Genomic DNA, 27,295 nt, shown 5'->3' on the forward strand with positions numbered 1-27,295 from the left:
TTTGAGAGTGTGAGTAGGAGTTTACAGTGACAGAATGAGGGAAGTTAATTACAGACAGGAAGAATGGCATGAACAAAAGCTTTACTAACCCATGACATAACATGGTATCTTCAATGAATTAAAAGTAGGTTTGTCCACTCTGCTGCAGATTGTTTTGGTGGCTTCATTTCTTGTTCCAGTATTTACTGATAACCTTCCTTAGTTTTTTCACAATGCACAGGTTTAATATATGTAAGATATATAAAGAAAATGGTGCCTGGCACATGGTTAGCACAACCTTAGTCACACTTGATAGCTCAACTTTTTTTAATAAGATGGAAAAATTTTCTCAGCCAATCATTCTTTTCTGTTTTCTATTCTTACCTACCCAATCCTCATCCTTCAAAAATCCTAAACACTCCATTTCAAAAGCCAAACAAACATTTTAAGAGGCCAGTCTAAGATCGATGTGGCCCAAAACATGTAAAACAAAAAGGCGTTACAGGAAAAGAGTAACGTTAGATGTTTTTGATCTGGGGGTGATTAAAGGCAAACAATATCTAAAACAAAGCTTGAAATTTTTCTTCTGTTATTTCCTGTTTCATTTCAAAGGTTTATTCATATAATCTCATCTTGACGCTGAAGAATACTGTCCTCAGTAGGATCGCCAGGTCGGAGACGGCACCGAGAATCGGTGAAGCGAGGAACCCGTCTAAGGTGTGGCGATTCCCCCAAGTGCCACGTAACCAGGACGCCCGAACTAACTTGACATTTAGGAAAGGCTAAGAGAAGAGATGGGGTGGGGTGGGAGGGTCTGGATATTAGGGCAGAAGACTCAGGAGGAAACAGGAAATAAAGAGCCGCGCGGTTCTGGGACGGCGGGCACAGCGAGACGAAGAGGGTCCAGAGCGGGGCGCGAGAAGGATGCGAGACAAGGGAAGTCACGCGACTCCCAGCCCCTCGGGAGCGCCGGGTCCAATGGGAGGAGCGCGCGAGCCCGCACCTCAACCTGCCCGAGGACGTCACGACGCCGAGGCGGACGCCGGGCCAATGGGAGGCCGGCACAGGCAGGGGCGGGGCCGGAGGAATTGGGCCGGGCCGCGCTGAGACAGTTGGCAGAGCCGTGTGGTCAGGGCGCGGGCAGGTCCAGTCGCCGGCGGCCGACGCCGGGCCGCCCTGTCTCACGTCCTCCGTCGGTCACTTCCCGCATGCTGCAGGCTCCTCCCTGAGCCGCGGCGGCGAGGCGTGGGGGGCGCGTCCGGGAACGGCTCGGGGTCGAAGCTTCCAGTCGCCCGCACTTCCTCCTGAGACGCCGGTGCGCGGCCGTCTCGGCGGGCGGGATGGCGGCGGCGGCCAGGGGCAGCGGCCGCGCATCTGCGCCCGGGCTGTTTCTGCTCCTGCTGTTTCCTCTGCTGTGGGCCCCGGCCGGGGTCCGGGCCGTCCCCGACGAAGCCCTCAGCCACCGGAACAAGGACCCGCCGGCGCCTGCCCAGCAGCTGCAGCCGCAGCCCGCGGCCGTGCAGGGCCCCGAACCGGCCCGGGTCGAGGTGAGCGGGACGGGCCCGGGAGGGCGAGGCTGCGGAGCCGGCGGCGCCGGGTACCAGGCTCGCCGCTGCCGGAGCGCCGCCCTCGAGTCAGGCTGCCGGCGCGGGGAGGGGACCTCGGCCCCGGCTTCCCGGGGTGGAAGACCGGGGAGTGTGCCCTTCCCGGGTGGGCCCTGGCCTCGCCCGGCTCCTTATGGGGGAGGGGAGAACAGAGCTGGGAGGCCACTGTAAACCTTTAGTTCGGGAGGATGCAGATGCTGCTGAGGAAGGGGGCATCTTGTTGATCAGATGGATCCTAGAGAACTGGAAATACCCATCCCAAGTAGAAAGTTTTTAATGGAGGGCAGCTGGGAGGCTTTTCGTATTCTCTGAGAATAATAACATCTGCCATTTCATTGTTGAAACAGCTTATCCCGAACTGTTTACCAAATTCAGTTCTGCACAACTTGTGATTTTTTGCCAAATATATGTGGATAAGGAAGGGTGACTGTTAAAAACGTGCTCTGGCTTGCAGGAACTAACGCCGAGGAATGCAGAGGAATAGTCTGTCTGTGTATGCAAGCAGTGTGGGATGCCAAAGACTAAATTTATAAGTGTACCAGAATCTTGCATTTTGGCCTTCACTAAGTAGATATTAACATCTTAATAAAATCACTCAGTGACTGGTGCTCAAAATCTCAGCAGCGTTTTTATATTTAATCCCATTCTGGGTCCTGGGCTTTCTCCTGGTTTCCAGTTTGGATTTCTGAACTTAGATCCTCTGTAGTCTTTTCTAGTAGAGGACATGGGTACTCAACCATCACATTTCCACCTCAGGCTACCTCCAGCCTTCCTCACCTAACTAACCTTCCTACCATTGATTTGCATTTTCCTTCTCAGAAACCTTCAGTGAGTTGCCTGGCTTAATGATTTCAGTCCAGCCTCTTCATCTGGATATTCAGGTTTCTTGGTAATCTGACTGCGGTCAACCCCTGCAGGCTTTTTAGCCCCACTCCCAGTCATACCACTGTACTCACATCCAAGAGCTGCCATGTGCTCTGTTGCTTTCCAACAAAGACCTGTAAGTAAAAGGGGTTTAGTGAGCTTGAAGCCCACTGATCAGAACCTTTCCCACTTTTCAAGAAGCAGCAGGTTATCTCCTCTCTGAAGACCTCCCTGAAATTTCCTGACTTAGAGTGATTTCTCTCTCCTGCCTGTGACTCCTGGGTCCAGCTGACCCAGCTTGCGGCTTGAACTGAAATGCTGATTCATGAAATTCTTAATGTTCATCTTTTAGCTTTCTGTCATTTCAGTCTTTATCAGAAGTTTATTTTAAAGCAATAAGTATTTTGGGTTATGTAATTTTCCAGGTCTTACATTAAACTTTTGGTCATATAGTGATTTTTGAGATACAAATAGTGGTAGATATGCCGGTTGATACCCTTTTAGACCACTGGGAGAAGTATAGCTGTGTAAAAAAAAAAAGACAATAGTGTCCAGTGACCATATTTAAGTGTCCTAAGAATCCTGTCTTTAAAACTGGGGGTGTGGAGGGAAGGGACAGGCACAATATAATTTTTGTTTTTACTATTTTGATATATTCTTGGTGGTTCTTCTCAGACACTAGGATATTTTTCTGTATTTTAGTAGAATCTAATTATTTTGTTTTTAATTTTCATGTAACTTTTTGTTTTGGCTAAAGTGTTTTTTTTTTTCTTCTTGTATTACAGTATGTTGGAAGAGTTTTTTTTTTTTCCACATATTTTCTAAACTATGTAATGTAAGTATCATTTGCTTTTTTTTGTCCACTTGGTAGAAGTAAGATATGATCAGAGTTCAGTTTAATAGCCATGTAGGCAAGGATTCAGCATCACCGAATATCAAAAAGTTTCAACTGTTTTGCTTTGCAACTACATCCAGCAGATCTTTTTAAAGTGTAGGATACATAAATATATGTTTTCATGCCACTATGTTAGTGCCTCTATGTTAGTTTCCTCTTTTGAAAATGGAGAGGAAAAAAACAAACTCCTTTATTAGGAACCTTTCAAATGTAAGATGTAAAAATATCGTTGTATTTTATATGGTGCTCTGAAGCACGATTACTTACTGAACTTCTAATAGGATTTTCCACATTGGATTTTTCTTTCTCTCTAATCAGGTAAAAAAACATTGGGGAGTTTACTCTGAACTTATAGTTAAAAATAAACCCCATTTCACAAACTCATGAAAAAAGCACTGTTGATCACTGGGATCCTTTCATTTATGCAGTTTACCTCTAGTGACATAGTCAGTTTTTTTCTTATTCCTTTCCTGTCAGAGGATGAACTCCAAGAAGCATTAGTCAGGGAGTTCAGATAGATTTAGTAGAGGTAATTTGTAATTTGCTGTGTATTCTGGAATACTAAAGAAGGACTGCTCTGGTTGCAAAGCACTGTTGATAAATCCACAGAAGCCCTACCACTTGACCCAGAACAAATTCTCTATACTGTATTTCTACTATTTCTTGGCATTTCTTTTATGTAGTATCTTTTAACACAAAGGCCTTTCACACATTATTTTAAACTTTTTTCTGTTTTCATTAAGTTTCAGTCCAGCTCCATCCAGTCCAAACTCCCAGTTCTAACCTCTTTACAGCTAGGACTGAAGCCATCAGGCATGAAGACCCTTGTCTTAACTCGTTGTTGCTTCAGAATGTAGTGATCTGATGTTACTGCATTTATTTGTTGGTGCTCTACTATCAGAGCAGTTAATTAAAAAAAAAAAAAATCAATGAAACGATACATTTCTAATGTCAAAATTTATAAACACATTGCAAAACCATAACATTTATAAAAGCAAACATAAACATTAAGATAAAAATGTAATCGTTAAATATATTATTCTAATATGAATTAAGAGTAAATTCATAAAAAATATTTAAAAAGCTAAGCCATCCACAAATAAAAAGATGATCATGAATATTTATAATAAAATGTAATTTTATTTATTTTAATGCCATCTTTTAAAACCAAGTTTATCAATGGTGTCACGGTTTAAGTTACACATATATTTTTACACACAGTTTTCCAACTTTGGAAAGGTTTTTCTGACTTGTTACAGTAAAGCAATGGCAAGGAGACAGTTGTAAGCCAGTTTTAAGCGCTTTCCTATAACTCCTTTATCTACAAATAATCTCACTTCTTGTGTGGTAACTTGTTGAGGGACTTTGTTTTTGTTTTTGCAGGGACATCAGTCTTTTTCTTAGTAGCAGGCTGTAGATTTTGTTTAAAAGAAAGCATCTTCATCTCTAGTTTCATTATGTGTGGATGGAGATTCTGATGCAGCTATCTGTATCAGTTTTAATACATATGTGTTCATTTGAACTCTGGAACTAGAATAGAAATTATTTTTTCATTGTTATTTTCTTCCTTTTCTTGAAGATAAAGAGAAGAATCTTTAGATTTTTAGAATATTTTTATTCTAAAGAATAAAAGGTTAGTCTCTAAATGAGGGTGCTTTTTCACAGTTTTTCAATTTCAAACTAATTTTAACTTTAAGTAAAGAAGAGTTTTTTTAAGTTTTTTGTCTTTGGTTTTTAATTATAAATTATTGATTGACCCTACTTTCAGGATGTAAATAATTTGGATTTTAGACCCAAATCTGCAAGAATGGTATTTGTACTGGGGAGAAAAGTGTATTTCATTACTTTAACGCTGTGTATCTGACCAGTGAAATGCCAAAGTTGGAATTATTGTCACTGCCTCTGACCTTCCTGTACTAGTCTAAATATTTGCTTCTATGCTAGTACTTTCTGCCTTTCTTCTGTAGTGGACAAAACTGTCCCCCTTTCCACACCTCCCCTCTGTTCATGTGCCCATACTCCTGACCTCTAGTACTTTACGTCCTCGATACCTTTATTCTCTCCTTTTCTTTGGTTCCTTTTTATCTGCTTACACATTCCCACAGGTTTCTCCCGTTTGGACGGGGTGAGGGGAAAGGCAATTGTTTTAACTGCTTGATTGCATTAGTTTCTGTTCTTCAGCTTTATAAATGAAATTTCTAACTAGAGAATTAGCTGCTTTTTCACCTTGCTTTCGTCTTTTGTTATGTGGCATCATCCCATGTCTTTATATTGAAAGTTCATTTTTGAAGGATACCTGTAACCTAATTAATTGCTAAATCCAGGGCTCTTTTTCAATTCTTCTTTAACACTGTTAACTCTACATTTTTAAGAGCCCTACTCTACCTCAGTTTGCATGAACTTGAGGAAGTTATTTAACCCTATTGGTTCTCAGTTTCTTCTTTTATGTTAAATTGGGATAACAGCTTTAAGGTTTTTGAGTATCAAATAAAACAGTGTATATGAAAATCCCTGGCATTTAGTTAGTAGTTCAGTGAAATGATGATTGCCCCTACTTGACCATCTGTGGTGTTCTGCCTGCCTCTCTAAATATCCAAGACAATTTTCTCTTTGTTTCCCTCCTCCCCTCTCTTCCCTAAATATAGACATTGTCTGAAGCTCGTTTTTTTCAGTGTAATTTCTGCCTTTTCCCTTAGAAATCTAGTCTTGCAAAGCTCTAGCTGATAAATTCAGGTTGCCAGCAACCAAATACATACCTTGAGATTATGCTGGCCTAAACTCAGGTGTTTCATTTCTGAAATCTCTTGGATTTCCAAACCTCTTGGAAATCTTTATTTGAAATGCTTTTTATCCTCAAGTCGAACATGTGTGAAACCAGGCCCCTTATTTTTATTCTTCTTTCCCCTTAAACCTTAGAGGAATATGAATAGCATCTTTGATTCTTTGCCTTTTAAAAATTCTATTATTTTTCTTTCTCATCATGTACAGGATTTTTTCCTTTATTTTGTCTTCAACATGAGTCTTGTGCAGTAAACCTCCTAATTACTTGGTTCAATGGCTGGTATTCTTTACTTTTTGTCCTGATCTATTAGTCACAGTGCCTTAATTACGTTTGTGTCTTCTACTCAGAAACTTTCAAAGGCTTCTCCCTTGCCTCTGAGCTGATCCATAAACATACAAGCTTTTCAGTGTTGGCCCAGTTTATCTTTCTTATCTTACTCCAGTCATTCATCTGATGGTTTACTCCCTGTTCTCAGAATAAAGCCTGTTTTCTTTCAAATTGTCAGTCCGGGGAAGGAGGTCGATGTACCTCATGCATTTTCAAGTTATCTGCTCCATGAGTGACTAGCATACATCCTGCTGAGACTTTCCAGGAGCTTTATGAAATGAACCTCAGAATTGATTCCTCTGCATTGGTAAAAGGTTGCCCCATAGGGTTTGACTCCTCCACACTTCTGGGTAGTGTAGTGAATAAGGGTGTGCAGAACAGTTACTTTCTGGTTGGATCTGCCTGAAGCCAGTTACAGAATTGATCATCCATGGCTGGGCTAAGAGATTGGGTCAAGTGATTTTTGAAGTGGTGCACAATAGGTGTCTTTAATCATGAACATGGTGAAAATCCAAAAGGTACAGAAGAATGGAGAATGCAAAGTGTGTCTCCTCTTGTACTAGCTCAGGGGTCAGCAAACTAGTTTACCACTGATTGCCTCTTTTTGGAGGTAAAGTTTTATTAGAATAGAGCTAGGCCATTCATTTAAGTATTACCTATGGATGCTTTTGAACTGTGGTGTTGGAGAAGACTCTTGAGAGTCCCTTGTACTGCAAGGAGATCCAACCAGTCCATTCTAAAGGAGTTCAGTCCTGGGTGTTCATTGGAAGGACTGATGCTAAAGCTGAAACTGCAGTACTTTGGCCACCTCATGCGACAAGTTGACTCACTGGAAAAGACTCTGATGCTGGGAAAGGTTGGGGGCGGGAGGAGAAGGGGACGACAGAGAATGAGATGGCTGGATGGCATCACCGACTCTGTGGAAATGAGTTTGAGTGAACTCCGGGAGTTGGTGATGGACAGGGAGGCCTGGCGTGCTGTGATTCATGGGGTCGCAGAGAGTCGGACTCGACTGAGTGACTGAACTGAACTGAATGGCTGGTCTCAGACCATAGCACCAGTTGGGTAACTACCAAAGAAACTTTATGGCCCAAGAGGTTAAATATTTGGCCCTTTAAGAGAAAGTTTGCCCACACCTGTTCTAGTCATCCTGGTTCCTTCCCTGGCCACTGTTACTGTTTCCTGAGATTTCTTGAGCACTAGCAACTGTGTGTATACTTTATAAACCTGCCTGACTCTCCGCCCCATAACATAATACAGTGACCACATACATAGGACATACTTTTTTCAACTTAAAAATGTCTTAGTGATTTTTTTTCTTATTAGTGTATAGAAAACATTCTTAGTTTTAGCCCATAATATTCCAGTAAATGGAGCTACCATTTATTAACCAGTTCCCTGTGTAAGGGCATTTAGTTATTTTGTCTCTTAACTATTACAAATGATAACAATATGTTTATACTTGTTTCTAGTACAAAAAGTTTAACTCCCTGAGTGTTCCTATCTCAAACTGTTTCAGTCATGTACTTGCCATGACTCATTGCCCACAGCATGCCTTCAGTTTGAGGAGAGTGGGATCCTTAGGGGCTGGAGTCATTGGGGTAGGCGTTGCTCAAGAGATTCCACAGAAGTTGGAGCTTGAGGAATCTAGATAAATAGGAAGATAATAGGACAGTGGGAAGGAAGTAGGACTGCATGATAGAAAGCTTGTGGTTACCAAAAACTCGTACTCTTGACCTGCACTGTTGAGTACTACAGCTGTGATCCATGTGACTGTTCTTAAGCACTTGAAAAGATGTGGTGGATCCTAATTAGGTGCATGAGATGTGTGCAGTGAGCAGATACACACTGGCATTGAAAGATTTCATAAGAAAAAAAAGAGGGTTAAATATCTCATTAGTCATTTGAAAAATATTCCTAGAGTAGTATTTTGGGTCTATTGGGTTAAATAAAATAATATTAAAAATAATTTTATCTGTTTTTATTTTTTAATATCTGGCTAACCACTGGACTGCTAAAGAATTCTCTAGAAATTAAAAAATTGCATTATGTGGCTTGCATTATTTACTGTTGGACAGTGTTGCTCTGGCCCATCCTTCACTAGGAAATGTAAGGTTCGTTTTGGGAATTAGTATGTGATTACATGGGACATGTTGTATAGTTACCGGAATTAAGTATTCATATTTTGTTCTAGGCTTAAGAAGGTCATGATGAAATTAGTTTTGGGATGATTTAACTGGTCATGTTTGTGGTGTGCTTTAGTAATTAGCTGTAACTGAGTGTTTACTGTGTATTAGGCACCATTCTCAGGGCTTTATGTGTAGTAATTCATTTAATCTTAACAACAACCTTATCAATCTTTGATAGATACCCCTCATCATAGAGATGTAACTTGAGTCACAAGGAGGTAAACTTACTGGCCGAAGGTCATACAGTAACCAGTAATGCCTTGGCTATGAACTCTGATTCCAGAGCCCATGTATTAAACCATTACATTCTGCCCCTCTGAAGATGAACTAGGAAAAGAAGCTGGTCCCTGCACATAGTAATTACTTGGGTTCAGTTCAGTTCAGTTCAGTCGCTCAGTCGTGTCCGACTTTCTGCGACCCCATGAATCACAGCACGCCAGGCCTCCCTGTCCATCACCAACTCCCGGAGTTCACTCAAACTCATGTCCACAGAGTCGGCGATGCCATCCAGCCATCTCATTCTCTGTCGTCCCCTTCTCCTCCTGCCCCCAACCTTTCCCAGCATCAGAGTCTTTTCCAGTGAGTCAACTCGTCACATGAGGTGGCCAAAGTATTGGAGTTTCAGCTTTAGCATCAGTCCTTCCAGTGAACACCCAATTGACAACAAATGAATGAATAGTAATTGATCATTTTCTGCGTTTATTAACATTTTAAGTTTTTAAATCTTCTATCTTCATAGTAGGCTTCCCAGGTGGCCCAGTGGTAAAGAATTCGCCTGCCAGTGCAGGAGCTGCCCAAGATGCAGATTCCGTTTCTGGGTCAGAAAGATCCCCTGGAGGAGGAAATGACAACCACTCCATATTCTTGTTTGGAAAATTCCCCAGATAGGGGAGCCTGGTGGGTTACAGTCTATGAGGTCGCAAATGGACACAAGTGAGTGTGCACATACACAAACACACACATCTTCATAATACCCTGGTACTTTTGTATTAAATTCTTAATCACACCATGGTTGGTGGCTATTTAACACTAATTTGGGCTGTCCAGGACCAGCTCAATATATAACAAAAACTGTAAGTTGTTTTTTTTTAATGCTCTGTATATAGAAAGATTTTAAGAATATATAGTTTTTGTTTTGCTGTTGTTGAGTCACTGAGTTGTTTCTGATTCTTTGTGACCCCATGTACTGCAGCATGCCAGGCTTCCTTGTCCTTTACTATCTCCCTGAGTTTGCTTAAACATGAGTTTGCTCATGTCCATTGAATCGGTGATGCCATCTAACCATCTTATCCTCTGTCGTCCCCTTCTCCTCCTGCCTTCAGTCTTTCCCAGCATCACGGTCTTTTCCAGTGAGTTGGCTCTTCGCATCAGGTGGCCAGAGTATTGGAGCTTCAACTTAAGCGACAGTCATTCTAATGAATATTCAAGGTTAATTTCTTTTAGGATTAACTGGTTTGATCTTGCTTTCCAAGGCACTCTTAAAAGCCTTCTCCAGCACCACAGTTCACAAGCATCAGTTTTTGTTTTGCTTTGTGCTTATAAGGCAAGTTTTATTTTATCCTCATAATTTCATAGAGGAATGGAGAGGCTAAGTAATGTGGCCTTTGTTTTATAGCTGGGAAATAAGAAACTATGAGAATATGTGTTTTGATCACTATTGTGTTTGTTTTTAAAAGTAAACATTTTCTGTTTGAAATTGGTTATAAATGGTGTATATTTATTCCTAAAATATTTTCTTGGATTTCAGGTCCTAAATATTTTGCAACAAAATTTTTTCATACAAAAAGTATTTCTAAGAGGAAAATGTTGCATTAGTGAAAACTGAATGAAAATGCATTTATTTTTTATCATGTTTAATGCTCTTAGGGTATTGAAATAGAAAGTAAACTGATTTTCAAAGGAAAACCAGCATAGTTGGAATTAAAATGATGATGGAGAGAAAACTAGAATCCCTTAAAATGGTACTTGGTTAATCATGAGCTGGCCTTCCAAGGCTGCCCTTTCGATTTAGCCATAACGCCAAATATTTTCTGAATTGTTCAATTTCCCAAATCTTTACCTTAGAGGTCTAGTCTGAGTAATGCTTTAATAAAGTTTTCTGATCCTTATCGTGGACTTTGGGAGTCAAGTTTTTGTCATATGGGCTTCCCAGGTAGCTCAGGGGTAAAGAATCGGCCTGTCAATGTAGGAGACACTAGTTTCATCCCTGGGACAGGAAGGCCCCTTGGAGGAGGAAACAGCAACCCACTCCCAATATTCTTACCTGAAAAATCCCACGGACTGAGGAGCCTGGCAGGCTACAGTCCATGGGGTCTCAGAGAGTCGGACATGACTGAAAATGCATGCAGGCTAGAAGTCCATTTCAACCACTGGAAACCTTCATGGGGTAGAACTCTCTTCTCTGTGTTAAGCGATATATAACCTGCCACCTGTAACTTTTTACTTCTACCTCTTGGGCCCACAGAGACTTTCATATAGACTTTCTCAGTTATTGGAACATAGGCGCCCAGTCTTACGTGATTGTTTTAGAGCCTGAGTTAGCAAACCTTTTTTTTGGTCATGGGACAGATAATAAATATTTTAGGTTTGGCCACATATTTGTAGGCTCCCTTAAGGTCTCTGTTGCCTAATGTTCCTTTCCTACTTCTCTCCAACCCTCTCCCTCCCTCCTTTCCTTTTTCTTTTTTTTGCAATCCCATAAAAAATGAAAAAATGATTTTCAGCTGGATCAACTCTTACCAGTAGCTTGCCAGTCCCTGGTTTGAGAGTCTCTTCTGTCTGAGGTTACCTTCAGAGGGCAGTGGTGCCTTCTTAAAATGTGGTGCCTCAGAGCCAGTACAGAACTTTGGGTAAGGGCTGTGAGGCACAGAAGATGGACTTGTCATTACCTCTTTAAAGTGCTTGGTGCTTTTTTGGAACTTTGTCACATTTTAAATTCAGAATGGCCTTAATGGCAACAAAGACTCAGCTTAACTTCTTTGTTAAGTCGTGTTACAGCCTAGAGTATTGGTGTAGGACCATCCATATATCCAGCGATATTAGATCTCAGCTTAGCCAGAGCCAGCTCTTCCTCTAGCCTACTGAGAGCTTTCTGGATTGCTTTGTTCTCTTAAGTGTTCATGAAATTTCTCTCAGCTTCCTGTTACTTGAAAGTTTGATAAGGATATCTTGGGTCTTACACCTGAATTATGAATAAAGGTTTGAATGAGGCATAGCTAAGAACTCAGTTCACATGCATTTAGAACATAAGGTAATTTTATTATGTGAACCGTGAACTCCCAGATGTTCAAGCAGGTTTTAGAAAAGGCAGAGGAACCAGAGATCAAATTGCCAACATCCGCTGGATCATGGAGAAAGCAAGAGAGTTCCAGAAAAACATCTATTTCTGCTTCATTGACTATGCCAAAGCCTTTGACTGTGTGGATCACAATAAACTGTGGAACATTCTGAAAGAGATGGGAATTCCAGACCACCTGACCTGCCTCTTGAGAAACCTGTATGCAGGTCAGGAAGCAACAGTCAGAACTGTACATGGAACAACAGACTGGTTCCAGATAGGAAAAGGAGTACGTCAAGGTTGTATATTGTTACCCTGCTTATTTAACTTCTATGCAGAGTACATCATGAGGAACGCTGGGCTGGAAGAAGCATAAGCTGGAATCAAGATTGGGGGGAGAAATATCAATAAGCTCAGATATGCAGATGACACCACCCTTATGGCAGAAAGTGAAGAGGAACTAAAAAGCCTCTTGATGAAAGTGAAAGAGGAGAGTGAAAAGGTTGGCTTGAAGCTCAACATTCAGAAAACAAAGATCATGGCATCTGGTCCCATCACTTCATGGGAAATAGATGGGGTAACAGTGGAAACAGTGTCAGACTTTATTTTTGGGGGCTCCAAAATCACTGCAGGTGCTGATTGCAGCCATGAAATTAAAAGACGTTTACTCCTTGGAAGGAAAGTTATGACCAACCTAGATAGCATATTAAAAAGCAGAGACATTACTTTGCCAACAAAGGTCCGTCTAGTCAAGGCTATGGTTTTTCTCGTGGTCATGTATGGATGTGAGAGTTGGACTGTGAAGAAAGCTGATCGCCGAAGAATTGATGCTTTTGAACTGTGGTGCTTTAGAAGACTCTTGAGAGTCCCTTGGACTGCAAGGAGATCGAACCAGTCCATTCTAAAGGAGATAAATCCTGGATGTTCATTGGAAGGACTGATGCCAAAGCTGAAACTCCAATACTTTGGCCACCTCATGCGACGAGTTGACTCACTGGAAAAGACTCTGATGCTGGAAAGGATTGGGGGCAGGAGGAGAAGGGGACGACAGAGAATGAGATGGCTGGATGACATCACCGACTCGATGGACATGAGTTTGAGTGAACTCCGGGAGTTGGTGATGGACAGGGAGGCCTGGCGTGCTGTGATTCATGGGTTCTCAAAGAGTTGGACACGACTGAGCAACTGAACTGAACTGAATTTGTGGCTATAGCTGGTCTCTGCTCTTTTTCTAAATTGTTTTGTAGACTTGTGCTTGGATTTCCATTTCAGCAACCATCAATCAGAGGTTGCTGTCATCACTAAGGCAGTGGTTAGACAGTAAATAAGTTTTAACGACTACAATAGAAAAACAATCTCAATTCACCTACAAGTAAAATAATTTAAAATAATGACTTTTTTTAAAAATAGCTAATATGTATTTTCTAATTTCAGAAAGGATTTACACCAGCTGCTCCAGTTCATACCAATAAAGAAGATCCAGCTACCCAAACTAATTTGGGATTCATCCATGCATTTGTGGCTGCCATATCAGTTATCATTGTATCTGAACTGGGTGATAAGACATTTTTTATAGCAGCCATCATGGCAATGCGCTATAACCGTTTGACAGTATTGGCTGGTGCTATGCTTGCCTTGGGCCTAATGACATGTTTATCAGGTGAGTGCTTTTTCCTCTTGATGAGTTTATTGAATTTAAGAGAAAGCATGGTGGCACTGAGGGCCTCCCTTAGTGACAAAGCACACATGCATATGATAGCATTGAATCACTGGATCGTTCAAACAGTTATGTTGGAATTTGGTTCATGTACTTGCTCATTTTTTTTAAAGATTCTTTTCCAGTTTAGTCCATTACACAGTATTAAGTAGAGTTTCCTGTGCTATGCAGCAGGTTATTGTTAGTTACCTGTTTTATATATAGTAGTGTGTATATGTCAGTCCCATTTTCCCAATTTATCTCTTGCCACCCAGCCTCCCCCCTGCCCTTATTCCTGGTAACCATAAGCTCGTTTTTCGTATCCATGACTCTACTTCTGTTTTGTAAATAAGTTCATTTGTACCCCTACCCTTTTTTTATTTTTTTAGATTCCACGTATGGGCTTCCCTGATAGCACAGACGGTACAGAACCTGCCTGCAATGCAGGAGACCTGAGTTCGATCCCTGGGTCAGGAAGATCCCATGGAGAAGGGAGTTGCAACCCACTCTAGTCAAGCAACTAGAGAATTCCCATGGATAGACCATGGGGTTGCAAAGAGTCAGACATGGCTGACTGACTTTCACTCACTCACTATCAGCAATGTCATATGGTATTTGTCTTTCTGTGTCTTACTGACTTTACTCAGTATGACAGGCTCTAGTTCTATCCATATTGCTGCAGATAGCATTATTTTGTTCTTTTTGTTTTTTCTGCTGAGTGACACTCTATTGTATGTATGTGCCACATCTTCTTTATCTGCTCCTCTGCTGATGGACATTTAGGTTGCTTCCCTGTCCTGGCTGCTGTGTGCTGCAGCCACCATTTGGGTGCATATATGTGTTTGAGGTACGGTGTTCTCTGGGTATATGCCCAGCTGGGTCATATGATAGTTCTGTTTTTAGTTTTTCAAGGAAACTCCATATAATTCGCCATAGTGGCTGTACCAGTTGATATTCCCACCCACAGTGTAGGAGGGTTCCCTTTTCTTCGCACCTTCTGCAGCATTTATTGTTTATAGACTTTTCGCTGATTGGCTGTTCTGACCGGTGTGAGGTAATACCTCACTGTAGTTTTGCTTTTCCCTAATAATCAGTGATGATGAGCATCTTTTCATGTGCTTTTTGGCCATTTGTATGTCTTTAGAGAAATGTGTGTTTAGGTCTTTGATTTTTTGATTGGGTTAGTTTTTTAGTATTGAGCTGCTGGAGCTGTTTGTATATTTTGGAGAGTAATTCCTTGTCAGTTGCTTTGTTTACAAATATTTTCTCCCATTCCAATGATTGTTTTTTTCTTTTGTTTATGGTTTCCTTTTGCTGTGCTAAAAGTTTTTAAGCTTAATTAGATACCATTTGTTTATTTTTGTTTTTAATTACTATAGGAAGTGAATCAGAAAAGATCTTGCTGAGATTTATGTCAAAGAATCTTCTGCCTATGTTTTCCTCTTAAGAATTTTATAGTCCCCAGTCTTTACATTTAGGGCTTTTAATCCATTTTGAGTTCATTTTTGTGTCTAGTGTTTAGGGAGTGTTCTAATTTCATTCTTTTACATGTAAGCTGTCCAGTGTTCCCAGCACCACTTTGCTTAAGATACATACTCATTTATTTGCTAATGCTAATATCCAAATGGAAAAAATAGTAAAATTATTTATTTGATTCAAAGTACTCATTATGTTTAAAAAGATTTTAATAATCACATGTAATATGAATTTAAATATTGTGTAATAAATATTAAAACACTTATAAGACAAATATTTAAAAAAACAATTATAACAATTTTACCCAATATACCAAAAATTAGATCTTTGAAACTCCTTGAACTGAAGATGAAAAGTGAGAGGGGTTAAGTAGTTTTTCAAAATGATTTTAGAGATATGCAAGGAAGAGGTCTGAAGATCACCAATACAGCTTGTTCCTTTAGCTAGTCCAGGTGAAAGGAGCTGTCAGTACCTTGATCCTTACTTTCGCTACGGATATTTTTGCTTTCTTTTTTTCTTTTTAAGTTCAGATAAATTGATTTATATCTGATATCTAAGAAATAGGACTTAAGCCACCACAGAGAAATGCGTGTTTCCTGTTGATGGACATTTGGTAATCAGATAATGAGGAGTCATGTTCAGTGTATTGTGTTCTATTAAGCTGTTCTTACCCATTATTAGTAAAGGAATGAAACATTCTTAGAGTCCTAGTGTGTGTTACTATTTGAGTTACTATTATATAGGCTTCAATTTTTCAAAAATAAAATTAAGACCAAGAGAATGTAAACCTAACACTAAATAATTGAACATATTTTAGCCTGTGATTCAAAAGCTACCTTGAGCCATGTAGTTGGGTGAAAAAGAATGGGTTTCCCCTTAGCATCAGATTTGGATTAAAGTTTAATTCTGCCGTGTTTTAACCTAATGACAAGTTACTTAATCTCTTTGGGCTTCAATCCCCCATCTGCTAACTGGAGATAGTATATAACTGCTTCATAGGATTGTGGTTTGTATTAAAACGAGCTCTTATATTTCAAGTACCCATTCACCCTTCTCTTTCAGCCTGCCGCAGATTTCTCATGAAACACAGTACAAGACAGGTTCTGTTACTGTCTACTTGGATGCTTGTTAAAGTCTGTCTTTTTAAACATATCATAATGAGTATTGTATTGAATTAAAAAATTCATTACTTTTCATATTTGGGTATTAGCATTAGCATTATTCATATTTCACAATAAAAACAACTTTCTCCTCAAAAGCAAATTCTGATTCTAGGAAATAGGTTAAGTGGGGCAGGTTGTAAATGGTGAAGTCACTTGTTTGGAATGAGTTTGAATAATACGAGAGATTTTATTTTTGAAACTTCCATCTTTAAGGACAACTGGAAGACTGTCCTCTCTGCCCATTCCCTCCTTGGAACCTGGCTCCATACATTCTCCCACCTCTGCTTGGGTTTAGCTCCTTTCCCTTAGCTCTGGGCAGGGCTAATCTCTTCTGTCCTGACCCTTGGCCTGTCTCCCTCTGACTGCTGGAACTGACAGTCCTCTCATGTGGACTATTTGAAGGAACAGGCTGTATCAGTGGTCTTCAAGCCTCTTCCCTGTATATCTAAATCATTTTGAAAGATTATGTGCCCCCTCTCACTTTTCATCTTAAATTCAAGAAGTTTCAAAGATGTAATTTTTGGTAAGCTGAACGTTAAATTGTTGGTATTTTTTTATCTTATAAGTGTTTTAACATTACACAGTATTTAAATACATATTACATTTGCAAACTGATTAAAAAAGAAATTCCAAAACAAAAGAAATCTCTGATGTCATACACGTTTAACACAGTCTTTCAAGGTAGGTTAAACCCTGCTTCACGGCTCAGATCTGTTTGCCACATTGTTTCTCATTAGCCTTGTCCACACAGCTGATGCACCCTAGATGGTTGAGTTCAGCGCTGGGGAATTTCAGCAGTCTGCAAGTGTGGGGATATTGCTTTCCTTTGTGAAATTTCCAGTTTGACAGTGTGTTTTTTCTTGTTAACATTCCAGATTTGCTCCTAAACTGGCTTGCCTTTGCATCCTGAGCCCTTTCTCTGCATTCTATTTAGGGGCCTGGAGCTGCTTTTGGAGGGTGCAAGTGGCAGGAAAGGCATGAAATCTGACATCTTGAGCCTGGGGCTGAATCCAGCCTCTACTGCTTGCTCATTATGCAAACAGGAGCAGGTCACATGGCTGCTGTTTACTGAGCACCATCTGTGTGCATGACACTTCAGGCCCTCTTTAGGACAAGCCCCTGTCCTGTTACAGATGGACAGAGAGAGGGACATATTATCCATTCGTTCACAGGCAGTGGAGCTTAGAGTCAGAGGCAGCTGTGTCTGACTCTGAATCCAAGGGTTTCTGATGGCTTTCTTCAGGATAAGAGGTTCTGCAGGGGGAGGTGGATGAAGCCTGGAGGCTACACAGTCGGGGGAACTATGGGCCCCCAGTATTTCCTTTGAGAAAAATTTACTTTCATCTGTTGGATAATTAAGACTTTATTGGGAAAAGGTTTGAAGCTAAAAAGTCATTGAAAAATAATTATATTTTTACTCCATTATGACTTTCTAAGTTATTTAATTTAACCCCCTGGAGAATCTTTGCTGTAAACTCGGGATAATAATAGCACCATCCTTAAAGAATAGTAAGATTAAATGAAGTAAAACAAGTAAGCCATCTGGTTAGTTCTAGACCTGTTAGTTCTCTTCCTCCTTATCATAAAAAGGTTTTGCATCTAGGTATGGCCCAGCTGTGCCCAGGACACAACTGTTGAACCATTTATTTGGATATTTTCACATTATTTGCAATGCATGCTTAGTTGCTCAGTGGTGTCCAACTCTGTGACCCTTTGGATTTGGACTGTAGCCCCAGTCTCCTCTGTCCATGGGATTCTCCAAACAAGAATACTGGAATGGGTTGCCATTTCGGTTCTCCAGGGGATCTTCTCCAGCCAGGGATCGAACTTGAGTCTCCTGTGTCTCCTGCATTGGAGGCTGATTCTTTACCTGCTGAGCCATTTAGGGAAGCCATTAATTACAATAAAAGCTAATTAATTCAATAGATACTTGTTTAGAACCAACTGCTTGCCTAGAAGTGTGTTGGGTCTGTGGCCAGGGATGCCTGGTGGAAGTGGGTGGGCTGCTGGGTAATACAGCGGTTCTGAGAATGTCTCCTCCTCCTACATCCCACCCTGAAGAGAGCTTGATGTCTGAACAGCCTCCATCTGGCATTCTTGTCTTTAGCTTTTTTCAAAATTTCTCACTAAAATTCAGACCCATCAAGAGAGGCAGCTTCTCAGTTTTTGTGAGTTTGTTCCTTGGGAGGAGCGACCAAAGAAAACTCAAGGCAGATCTGGATGAGGGCCTCAAAGGGATGAGCTGGGAGATTGAGCATCTGTGGGCTTGCTAGGTGGCACTAGTGGTAAAGAACCCACCTGCCAATGCGGGAGACTTGGGTTTGATTCCTGGGTCAGGAAGATCCTCTGGAGAAGGAAATGGCAACCCACTCTAGTATTCTTGCCTTGAGAATCCCATGGACAGCAGAGCCTGGCAGTCTGCAGTCCATGGGGTTGCAAAGAGTCGGGCCTGACTGAGCGACTAAACAACAAGAGGCAGCTGTAAGGTTACCACTGATTTTCTTCCTGACTTGGCCAGAGTGGGCCTGCGCCAGTTGTCCCAGGTCTTGGGTCTGCTTGCCCTGTTCTTTTAAAACACACCCAATGGTGGACTTTGCTGGTGATTCAGTGGTAAAGACTCTGTGCTGCCATTGCAGGGGATGTGGGTTTGATCCTTGGTGAGTGAAGTTCCATATGCTGAGATGTGGCCAAAAATAAGATACAACCAGTGGAATCTAAATACCATTGGGAGTTTGATCCTTACCTTCACCAACACCATCATTCCTTTAAAAAATAATAAATAAACATTTGGAAATTTACATCCTTCTTTTCTCTCCTTTAATTCTTATTTACTTTCCTCACAGAATTTTATCCCGATAATAAATTTTTTGCTTAAAAATCTTTTGTGGATCACATTGTCATATTTATCTGTAGCAAAAACACCTTTAAATTGAATTGTAGAACATAGTGAAATTTTCCTTTAAGTCTATAAATGTTAAAATTTTTTTATCCATTGAGTTATAGTTACTAGGACAGACTTGCTCAAAATAAAATATATCACAAATTTAAGTAAACATTTTTTAAAAGTTGGAAATGCATCTCGTAATGAGATGATAGAACTGTACTTTTAAAATTGTCCATGGATGATACTTATTGCTAGAATGAAGCTAGGTTTAAAGTCAATTCTGATCTTTTAAAAAAAAAATAGATATAAGGGCTTATCATAAAATATAAGATATTTTATTCACAAAAGTAGACAGGAAGGAATTTTGTTATAGCCTTGTCACTCAGTTCATTGAACTCCTGGGTTATATGCTAAAAATCGCATAGTAGTCTATCACCAAGTGATTTTAAGTGATTTACCAACTGACAACTTAATAAGGCCTTCTGTCAATTTTGTTAAAAACAGTGGCATAATATCAAGTATACCAAAAAAAATTTTTCTAAAATTCATCAAGCGACTGTACTTATACATGTTAGTCTTTTTATTTAGAGATCCTTTGTTTAACTGGATACATTTAGAAGTAAGTAGTTGAGAAAATTGAAATATTTTTAATTTCAGTGTACTTTTATCAATAAGGGATTTTAAAGTTGTGTCATATCACATGGCCTTTAATGGGGCCTTGGAGCTACAGATTTAGCTCATTGAATTTATGAAAAATGTCTGTCACGCTGCCTAATTGCCATGACAGTTGGTCCATAGCAGACCATCCAAGTCAGGCTCATTTTGTATCAGAAAACATTTACTTGGTTTTTTAACTTAATAAACATGATATATGTCCCCATGGCAACTGTCTGTTTAGAATTCTCATTCTAAAATGGCTGGCTGGCGGGACTGGGCCTGGAAGCCCAGCGAGGCTTGAGCTGCATGGGCAAGTAAGCCACTGAGATTTAGTATCTTTGTGATGCTCTCTTTGTTATAGCAAGACTCTGCCTTAGGGAAAAGCATGCCCCTGGTTGAGGGATGAAAGAAGCACAGTTTCTAAGTAAAAATTATTCCTACTGAAGCCAAAGTACTCTCCTTCTCATCCATGGCCATTGTCTCCAGGGCCTGTCATGCTGTTATTTAATGCCATGACATCAGAAACTTGTGTAGGACAGGAAAGACCTGAAGCCCCATCTCTGGTTTATGATGCCTTGACTAGGTATATCAGTATTTCAGACCCTCTCTTTGGTGCCCTAGGATATCTTTTTGTACTGTGAGAAAGGCACTGTAGGAAGCTGGGTGAAGGGCATCTTGGTAGAGGGGCAGAGGGCAGCTGTGAAGGGATGTGGGCATGGAGGACCCGCAGCTCCTCAGCTGCAGGCAAGATGAGTTTTAAGGGAATGTGCCTGGGGAAGTTGAACTTAACGCAAATAGATCTCACCAACTTCATCTTCCACAAACTGGAAAGTCTGTGTTTCAAAGCCTTCAGTAATCAGCTTTCCTAATTAGAGTTCAGTTTTCATTTCAATGAGCCCGTCACACCACATTCATGGGCATTCTCATCTTTTTATTCTCTTGGTTTCTAAGACACCCCCTGCTTCTAGTTATTATCTCTGAAAAAAAAAAGGTACCGTAAATATTGACATTCCGCATAGTTTTTAACCCTTGGCCCATTTTTTCCCCCTCAACGTTAATATTCTTGTGCCACGTGTTTTCCATTTAATTACTTGTAAGTCAGTAATTTTTGACTTGATGCAAATCACTTGCTTAAAGAGAAATAACCTCTCATTGTTCACAGAACCAAAGTACTCGAGTGTCTGAGGAAAGGCTTCCAAAGAAAGAGGAAATAGAGGGACAGTAACCAGGGGAAGAAGAACAGTGTTATAGTGCCAGATAGTTTTTGCTCTCTATGGAGATGTCAAGGCAGAAATCGTGGGATTATGTCAGTAAGTAGTTCTTTTAGATTATCTGAAGATAAAAGGAAAACTAAATTGAGGAGATTTAAAAGATTTGCTGCATTTCTTTCTAAAATTTTAAAAAACCATTTATGGAAAATATTTTAAATTTACAAAGTTGCAAAAATAAGATAGTATAAGGATACCTATAATACCTTTTATCCAGATTCACCTGTTAACATTTTTACCACATTTGCTTTAGCATTTGTGACCTATTTCTATGTATCTCTAGGTGTACAATATATGTGCGTATATATGCACATTTTATACATCTCTAGAGAAAGTATATATACACAGTATACATCTTTATAGACATAGATTGATACATTAATCTTATCATCCATATTTTAATTTTGTCAGCTGATCTGATTATAGTCTCTATTCTCCTGTAGAGGATCTAGTCTAGGTCAGATAGTACATTTTGTTCTTTTTAGTTTTTAATCTGAAATGTTTCTTGCTGCTGCTGCTGAGTCACTTCAGTCGTGTCCGACTCTGTGTGACCCCATAGACGGAAGCCCACCAGGCTCCCCCGTCCCTGGGATTCTCCAGGCAAGAACACTGGAGTGGGTTGCCATTTCCTTCTCCAATGTGTGAAAGTGTAAAGTGAAAGTGAAGTCGCTCAGTCGTGTCCGACCCCTAGTGACCCCATGGACTGCAGCCTACCAGGCTCCTCCATCCATGGGATTTTCCCGGCAAGAGTACTGGAGTGGCTTGCCATTGCCTTCTCCGGAAATGTTTCTTAGGTGTTTTAGAATATTTTTTCGAAGATACATCCCCCTCCCCCTTTAATGGGCAGTTCCTCATTTTGCAATTGTTTGGGTTTTGCCTCGTGACCAGATTGGGGTTATGCATTCTTGACTGGAACACTGCATAGCTGACGTGTGTCCCTCTGAAGAGTATCACACCTGGAAGCACGTGGCGTCCATTTGTCCCTCACTGATGTTAGTTTTGGTCTCCCAGTAAAGTGTACACTGTCTTTTTATCCCCCCTCACAGTTAATTTGTAATCTTTTGGGAGACACTTTAAGACACTACAAATACCCTACTTCCCATTGTTTAGCATCAATTGATGACTCTTACATAATCTGAACTCTACCTCGATGCTTGCAAAATAATGGCTAATTCCAATACCCCACCCACATTTACCAGTGAGCCCTGATATGCTATTCCAAGAAAGAACTCTCCCCACTCACATTGGTTTGTCTGTTTGTTAATATAAACTGATGAACCCCTTTTTTTCAGTGGTTTATAATTAATTGCTTAACTATATTGTTCCTTAAATTACCCAAGATAGGGCAGCTGGGAACCCCTCCAGGCTGATGACTCCTGTGTCCTCGTGCCATGCTATTTGTTTTTGTTCTTCCTTCCTTTCTAACAAGATAGTGCAGGTTCATCTTGTACCTACTTTGCCCGGTCCTGGAATTAGCAGTTTCTCTAAAGAGCCTTTTAGTGGGAAACACATTAGAAATCAAGATCTGAGTGCAAAGTTGGTTCATTGTTACTGAGACATTTGGGCCTTTTCAGTGGACAGAACTAGAAAATATGTCTGTATTGTGTGTGGGGGGGGCACATATATACACATACATGCATAACTTATATATTGATATACACAGAAGCATAGGTTTACATTTCTAGACATGATTTTAAAGTCTTTTTCATTTTGTAATATAATGAATCAGAATGGTTCACCTATGCAGTTATATATCTGATTAGGCAGTTTTGTAAGTGTTGTGCCCATTTTAGAAAAAAGAACTGGTAAAGTAAAGAGTAATTGTATTTATTATATATATGGAAATGCCCTCTGGCCCTGCCATAGTTTTTAATTACTAACTTCATATTATCAATATGAATGTGTTTCACAGTTAGGGTTTGGGTTCTTGATATAGTTCCAGGTGTAGGTTTTTGTGTAACTTATACAGTTATCCCTCTACTTTTAATGAGAGGAAAGAATAATACTGAATAAGTTTGAATCTGTTAGGTATATATGTGTATGTATATATATATATGGAATTGTTTTCCTTCGTAAAGTATATTTATTTTAAATAGTTGCAAAGAAGCATAGTTTCAATCATACCACATGAGAATCTTGTCATGATTCTTCATGATTGAGGTTTGTAATTTAGATCTGTGATGAAGAAATATCACGTAGGACAGTCGTATAGCTTCCAGGTTATAACATCATGAGATGTGTAGAGTACATCAGAGTTACTCTCCTAACTAAAGTACTGTGCCCTGCATGACCTGTGGCAAGCTAGCCTTTGGCGGAAGGTGTCTGAAGAGGAGATGATTAACTTTAGATCTCACGAGAGATCTGTGTGGAACCTCTGCCACCTTCGGCTGCACCACCTATTTCTTGCTAAACTGTGATAGATAGGTCATTGGTTAGACCTAAGGGCTCAATATTAGTGGAGGGAAAGAAGTAGAATTTAAGGTTCTTACCTGTTAGCTTCTAATGTGAGCCATTTTCCCTTTAAAACGGGTAAATGATGACTTCTGAAGTTAGCTGTTTCTTTGGTTGGTGTATAATCTGCTAATTAATCAGACATACCATTGGATTTTCTTGCAGTTTTGTTTGGTTATGCCACCACTGTCATCCCCAGGGTGTATACATACTATGTTTCAACTGCATTATTTGCCATTTTTGGCATTAGAATGCTTCGGGAAGGCTTAAAGATGAGTCCAGATGAAGGTCAAGAGGAACTAGAAGAAGTTCAAGCAGAATTAAAGAAAAAAGATGAAGAAGTAAGTCAGAGTGCTGTTAAAAAGGCACTCAACTCTTAAGAGTAAACACTGTCTAGAAGTTTTTCAGTGGCCATCCATATCTGTGAGATGTGTGGGCTACACAGAAAGAGCTCATTTCGTTTGGTTTCCATTCTTACATATGGCTGTGATAGGACTGGGTTAGTGGAAATGTGGTAGACAAAGGCCTCAGGGATAAATATTGAACACGTGTAATCAAGTTTAATTAGATTGATTATAAGCTCCTGAAAAACAGGAACTTGTTTATAATTTTCCCTGTTTCTTTCTACAGCAGCTAGGGTAACAAGTGATCAATAACGTTTTATTTATGTTTTGTTGGAGAGAATTGGAAAAATTGAGCATATTTCATTTGTTGCCATGTGAGACCAGTGGTTCAAAAGATAAGTTTGGGATCACATAACTTTAGCTTCTGAGAGCATATTCCCATAGACTTTAAACACTCTTTAAAAGAAAGAGTAAGCATTTTGGGCTGTACTGACTTGGTTTCTGGGGTTAATGTCTTTTTCTTTTTTTTTTAATTTAGTTTCAACGAACCAAACTCTTAAATGGACCAGGAGATGTTGAAACGGGTACAAGCACAACAATACCTCAGAAAAAGTGGCTGCATTTTATTTCACCCATCTTTGTTCAGGCTCTTACATTAACATTCTTAGCAGAATGGGGTGATCGCTCTCAACTGACTACAATTGTTTTGGCAGCTAGAGAGGTGAGTGGTGCTTGGAGACAACTGCTTCTGTATTAAAACTAACATTACTTTGCTCCAGAGGTCACTGGACAGAGTCAAGGTGGGTCAAGGGAAGACTTCATATGCTTAACAGTATGTTTTAGATTTAATAACACTGTTAACCTTTAAAACTGACCTTTTCCCAGTTTCTACAATCAGTCAGATTACTCTCTTTTGACTCCTTTCAGTTTTGCCAAAATGAGTGTGGCTGTTGTTTTGGCTTAGTTTTGTTTTTTTCTTTTCTCAGAACCTTGCTTTATATATTTGTTGAGAACATAAACTGGTATATTATTATTAAAGGCCAGTTTGGCAATAAATACCTAAAGCCTTAAAAGTAGGTATCTCTGGTTTCCATTCCTTGTGCTAAAAAAAATAATTTGAGTGTTGCAAAAGTTACTTAGGAAATTTAAGTCTTAGCCGTAGGTTACTCAGTCCTAAGATATTAAGGCAGAGGAGATCTCAGATCATCTTGTCTTAGCCTTTTCTTTATGGATCAATTCCTGAGGCCCAGGGAGACTGGGTGGCTTGTCACCAGGACAGAAGCTAGTTGTTAGTTGGTAGCAGGGACAAGGACTAGAGCCAAGACTGTCTGCCTTCTAGGCTTTTCTGCTGTATCTTGTTCAGAGTTGTTAGGTGCCACTCTGTAAAAGATAACTTTTTAAAGAAAATGTTAAATCCTCACTTCTTTTGAAGGGAATAGTAAAGTTTATATGAGGGTCTGTTGTTCACATGGATTAAGATCTGCTGAGGAGACAGCTGTGGGACAGAAATGCTGCTACTTTTCAGCTCTTGTTGATCTTAACGGATGCTATTTCTTATGATTTTATATCTATTAAATTACATTGTTTTTAGTCAGATGGTAAGATTTTAGATTGCAAGCTTGATTTGAATTTATTTTTAACTCCTAGGAGGTATCTACCATAAAAGAACAAGTTGCTCACAATAGGCTGCAGTTCAAAATATAAAACAAGAATTGAAGGCCAGGGCTAAAATAGTTAAAGCTGGACAGTTTTGTCAAAGAAGCCTCAAAAATGCTGTATTTTGGGGGGGGGAAGGAAACTCAATTTTTCGTTTGAGTCCTATGTTTAAAAATAAACTTTCTTTTAAAATGTCATTTTAATGGCTTTGCCCTATATTTTTCTTGATTTATAGCCTTTTTTACTGGCATTCAGATTGCCAGAACTGGGACTTGAAAGTAAGTGAGCATTTCGTGGTGGTGGTGGTGGTGGTTCTGCCATGTGAGCTGTCATGATGGCAGAATCGTTGCTTTTTTCTTAATACTGTCACCTAAATAGCACAGGGTAACTTGGGACAGGCTCAACTTTCCCTGGGTTCCTGTGGTCAACTGCCTGCCTACCAGCAGTGCAGCGTATGCTTCCTGGGGTCGAGTCTCTTGCCCTGTGAGCACATTACTGCAGCATCTGCTTCCTGGGTGGTTTTGGGCTGAAACAAGACGATGCATGTAGGGTCCCAGACACAGGGAGCACTGGGTGTTAGCCACCTTCTACGCTCAGCACCACGGGGGCAGGTAATGAGCTCTTCAGTGGCACAGATGTGCTGGTCTATTTTTGTTACTTTAATATTCTTAATTGAGGGGGTAACTTTTTTGTATAATCCATGCTGTAGTCTAATTCACTCCATTTTAGTCTAAACTTCATTTCTATTTCCAGTATAATTCAGCATTCCCACTTTGAATTTCACAGAATCCTTTAGTGTCCTGAGATGTTGATAGGTACTAAACAACAACAAAGAAAAAGGTTGAGGAAAAAGGTTCCAGGGTCCAGTAAATTTGGCAAATACTATAACGTTTTTCGTTTTGAAGATGACATACAAAATAACAAAGATCGAAAAATCGTGTATTAAAGAAACCATTTAATGTAATCCAGTGATTTTTCAGGTGTCATTTTGAAATAGAATGAAACCATCTTCTGTTAGTTTTACAGGTTGTAATACACAGAATTTGCGGAATGCAGTCCCACTCTTCTGTTCTGCATGGAAGCATTTCCAGTTGTCTCCATTTCCCCAGTTTGCACACACACTGCCCACCCCAGCAAATGGGCCTGCTTCCTACTTACGGAGGGAAGAAGTCGTTTCTTCATTGCCACCCATTACAGGGGTAGTCCTCTCCCGCCTATTCGGGTCTCAGCCTTCTATGCTCCCACTGAAAGCTTAGAATCTTTGCCTTTCTTCCAGCCCAATCTTGTTAGCCTTTTAGCATGCACAAGTTTTTTTCATCTAAAAAAGTTCTACCCTCTTCCTTAATTCTACTTCTCTTTCAAATATAAAGCTTCTTCGTGCCCTACTTCCCTGAGTCTTGGAGAGCTTGGCTGTGACGGGAACAGGAGTTGGCTCTACTTCCTTGCTTACTAAACACGTTGGACTCCACAGTTTCTGACTCAGTGGTGTTTTAAGTTCACTGCAGCCACAGATGGGTCCTGCCGTGGTCTTCTTGGGAGGCTACTTGCTTGGTCACCTGTTGAGTCTCCCTTGGGCTCCTCTTCTGCTGTCATCCTTCAGTGTTGCCTTCTTCATGATCATATCGTCAACACTTTCCTCCCTTCTCTCCTGGCATTATTATATTCAGTCCCATAGCTGCTTCTCCTTTGAACCCAACTGACTCTTGAACTTCTCTGCTTTTCACTTCTGTTGGCATCCACACACCCTTTCTCCATTTTCCTTTCTTCCTCTACCTGTTTTACT

General features: G+C 40.2%; 1 protein-coding gene across 1 annotated transcript in view; it reads left to right on the forward strand.

Moving 5' to 3' along the window:
- Positions 1-1,179: 1,179 nt before the first annotated feature.
- Positions 1,180-27,295, forward strand: part of TMEM165 (transmembrane protein 165) — a 29,291-nt gene continuing 3,175 nt past the window's right edge. Inside the window, exons 1-4 of the mRNA XM_055434515.2 lie at positions 1,180-1,526; positions 13,352-13,577; positions 23,678-23,853; positions 24,395-24,577. Coding sequence (XP_055290490.1) covers positions 1,320-1,526; positions 13,352-13,577; positions 23,678-23,853; positions 24,395-24,577 — 792 coding nt within the window. The 5' untranslated portion in view covers positions 1,180-1,319. The remainder of the gene's footprint in view (positions 1,527-13,351; positions 13,578-23,677; positions 23,854-24,394; positions 24,578-27,295) is intronic.

This window comes from Moschus berezovskii, chromosome 5 (assembly GCF_049115385.1).
Source record: "Moschus berezovskii isolate FMDL1 chromosome 5, NW_MosBer_1.0, whole genome shotgun sequence".
In the NCBI taxonomy this organism is placed as follows: Eukaryota; Metazoa; Chordata; class Mammalia; order Artiodactyla; family Moschidae; genus Moschus; species Moschus berezovskii.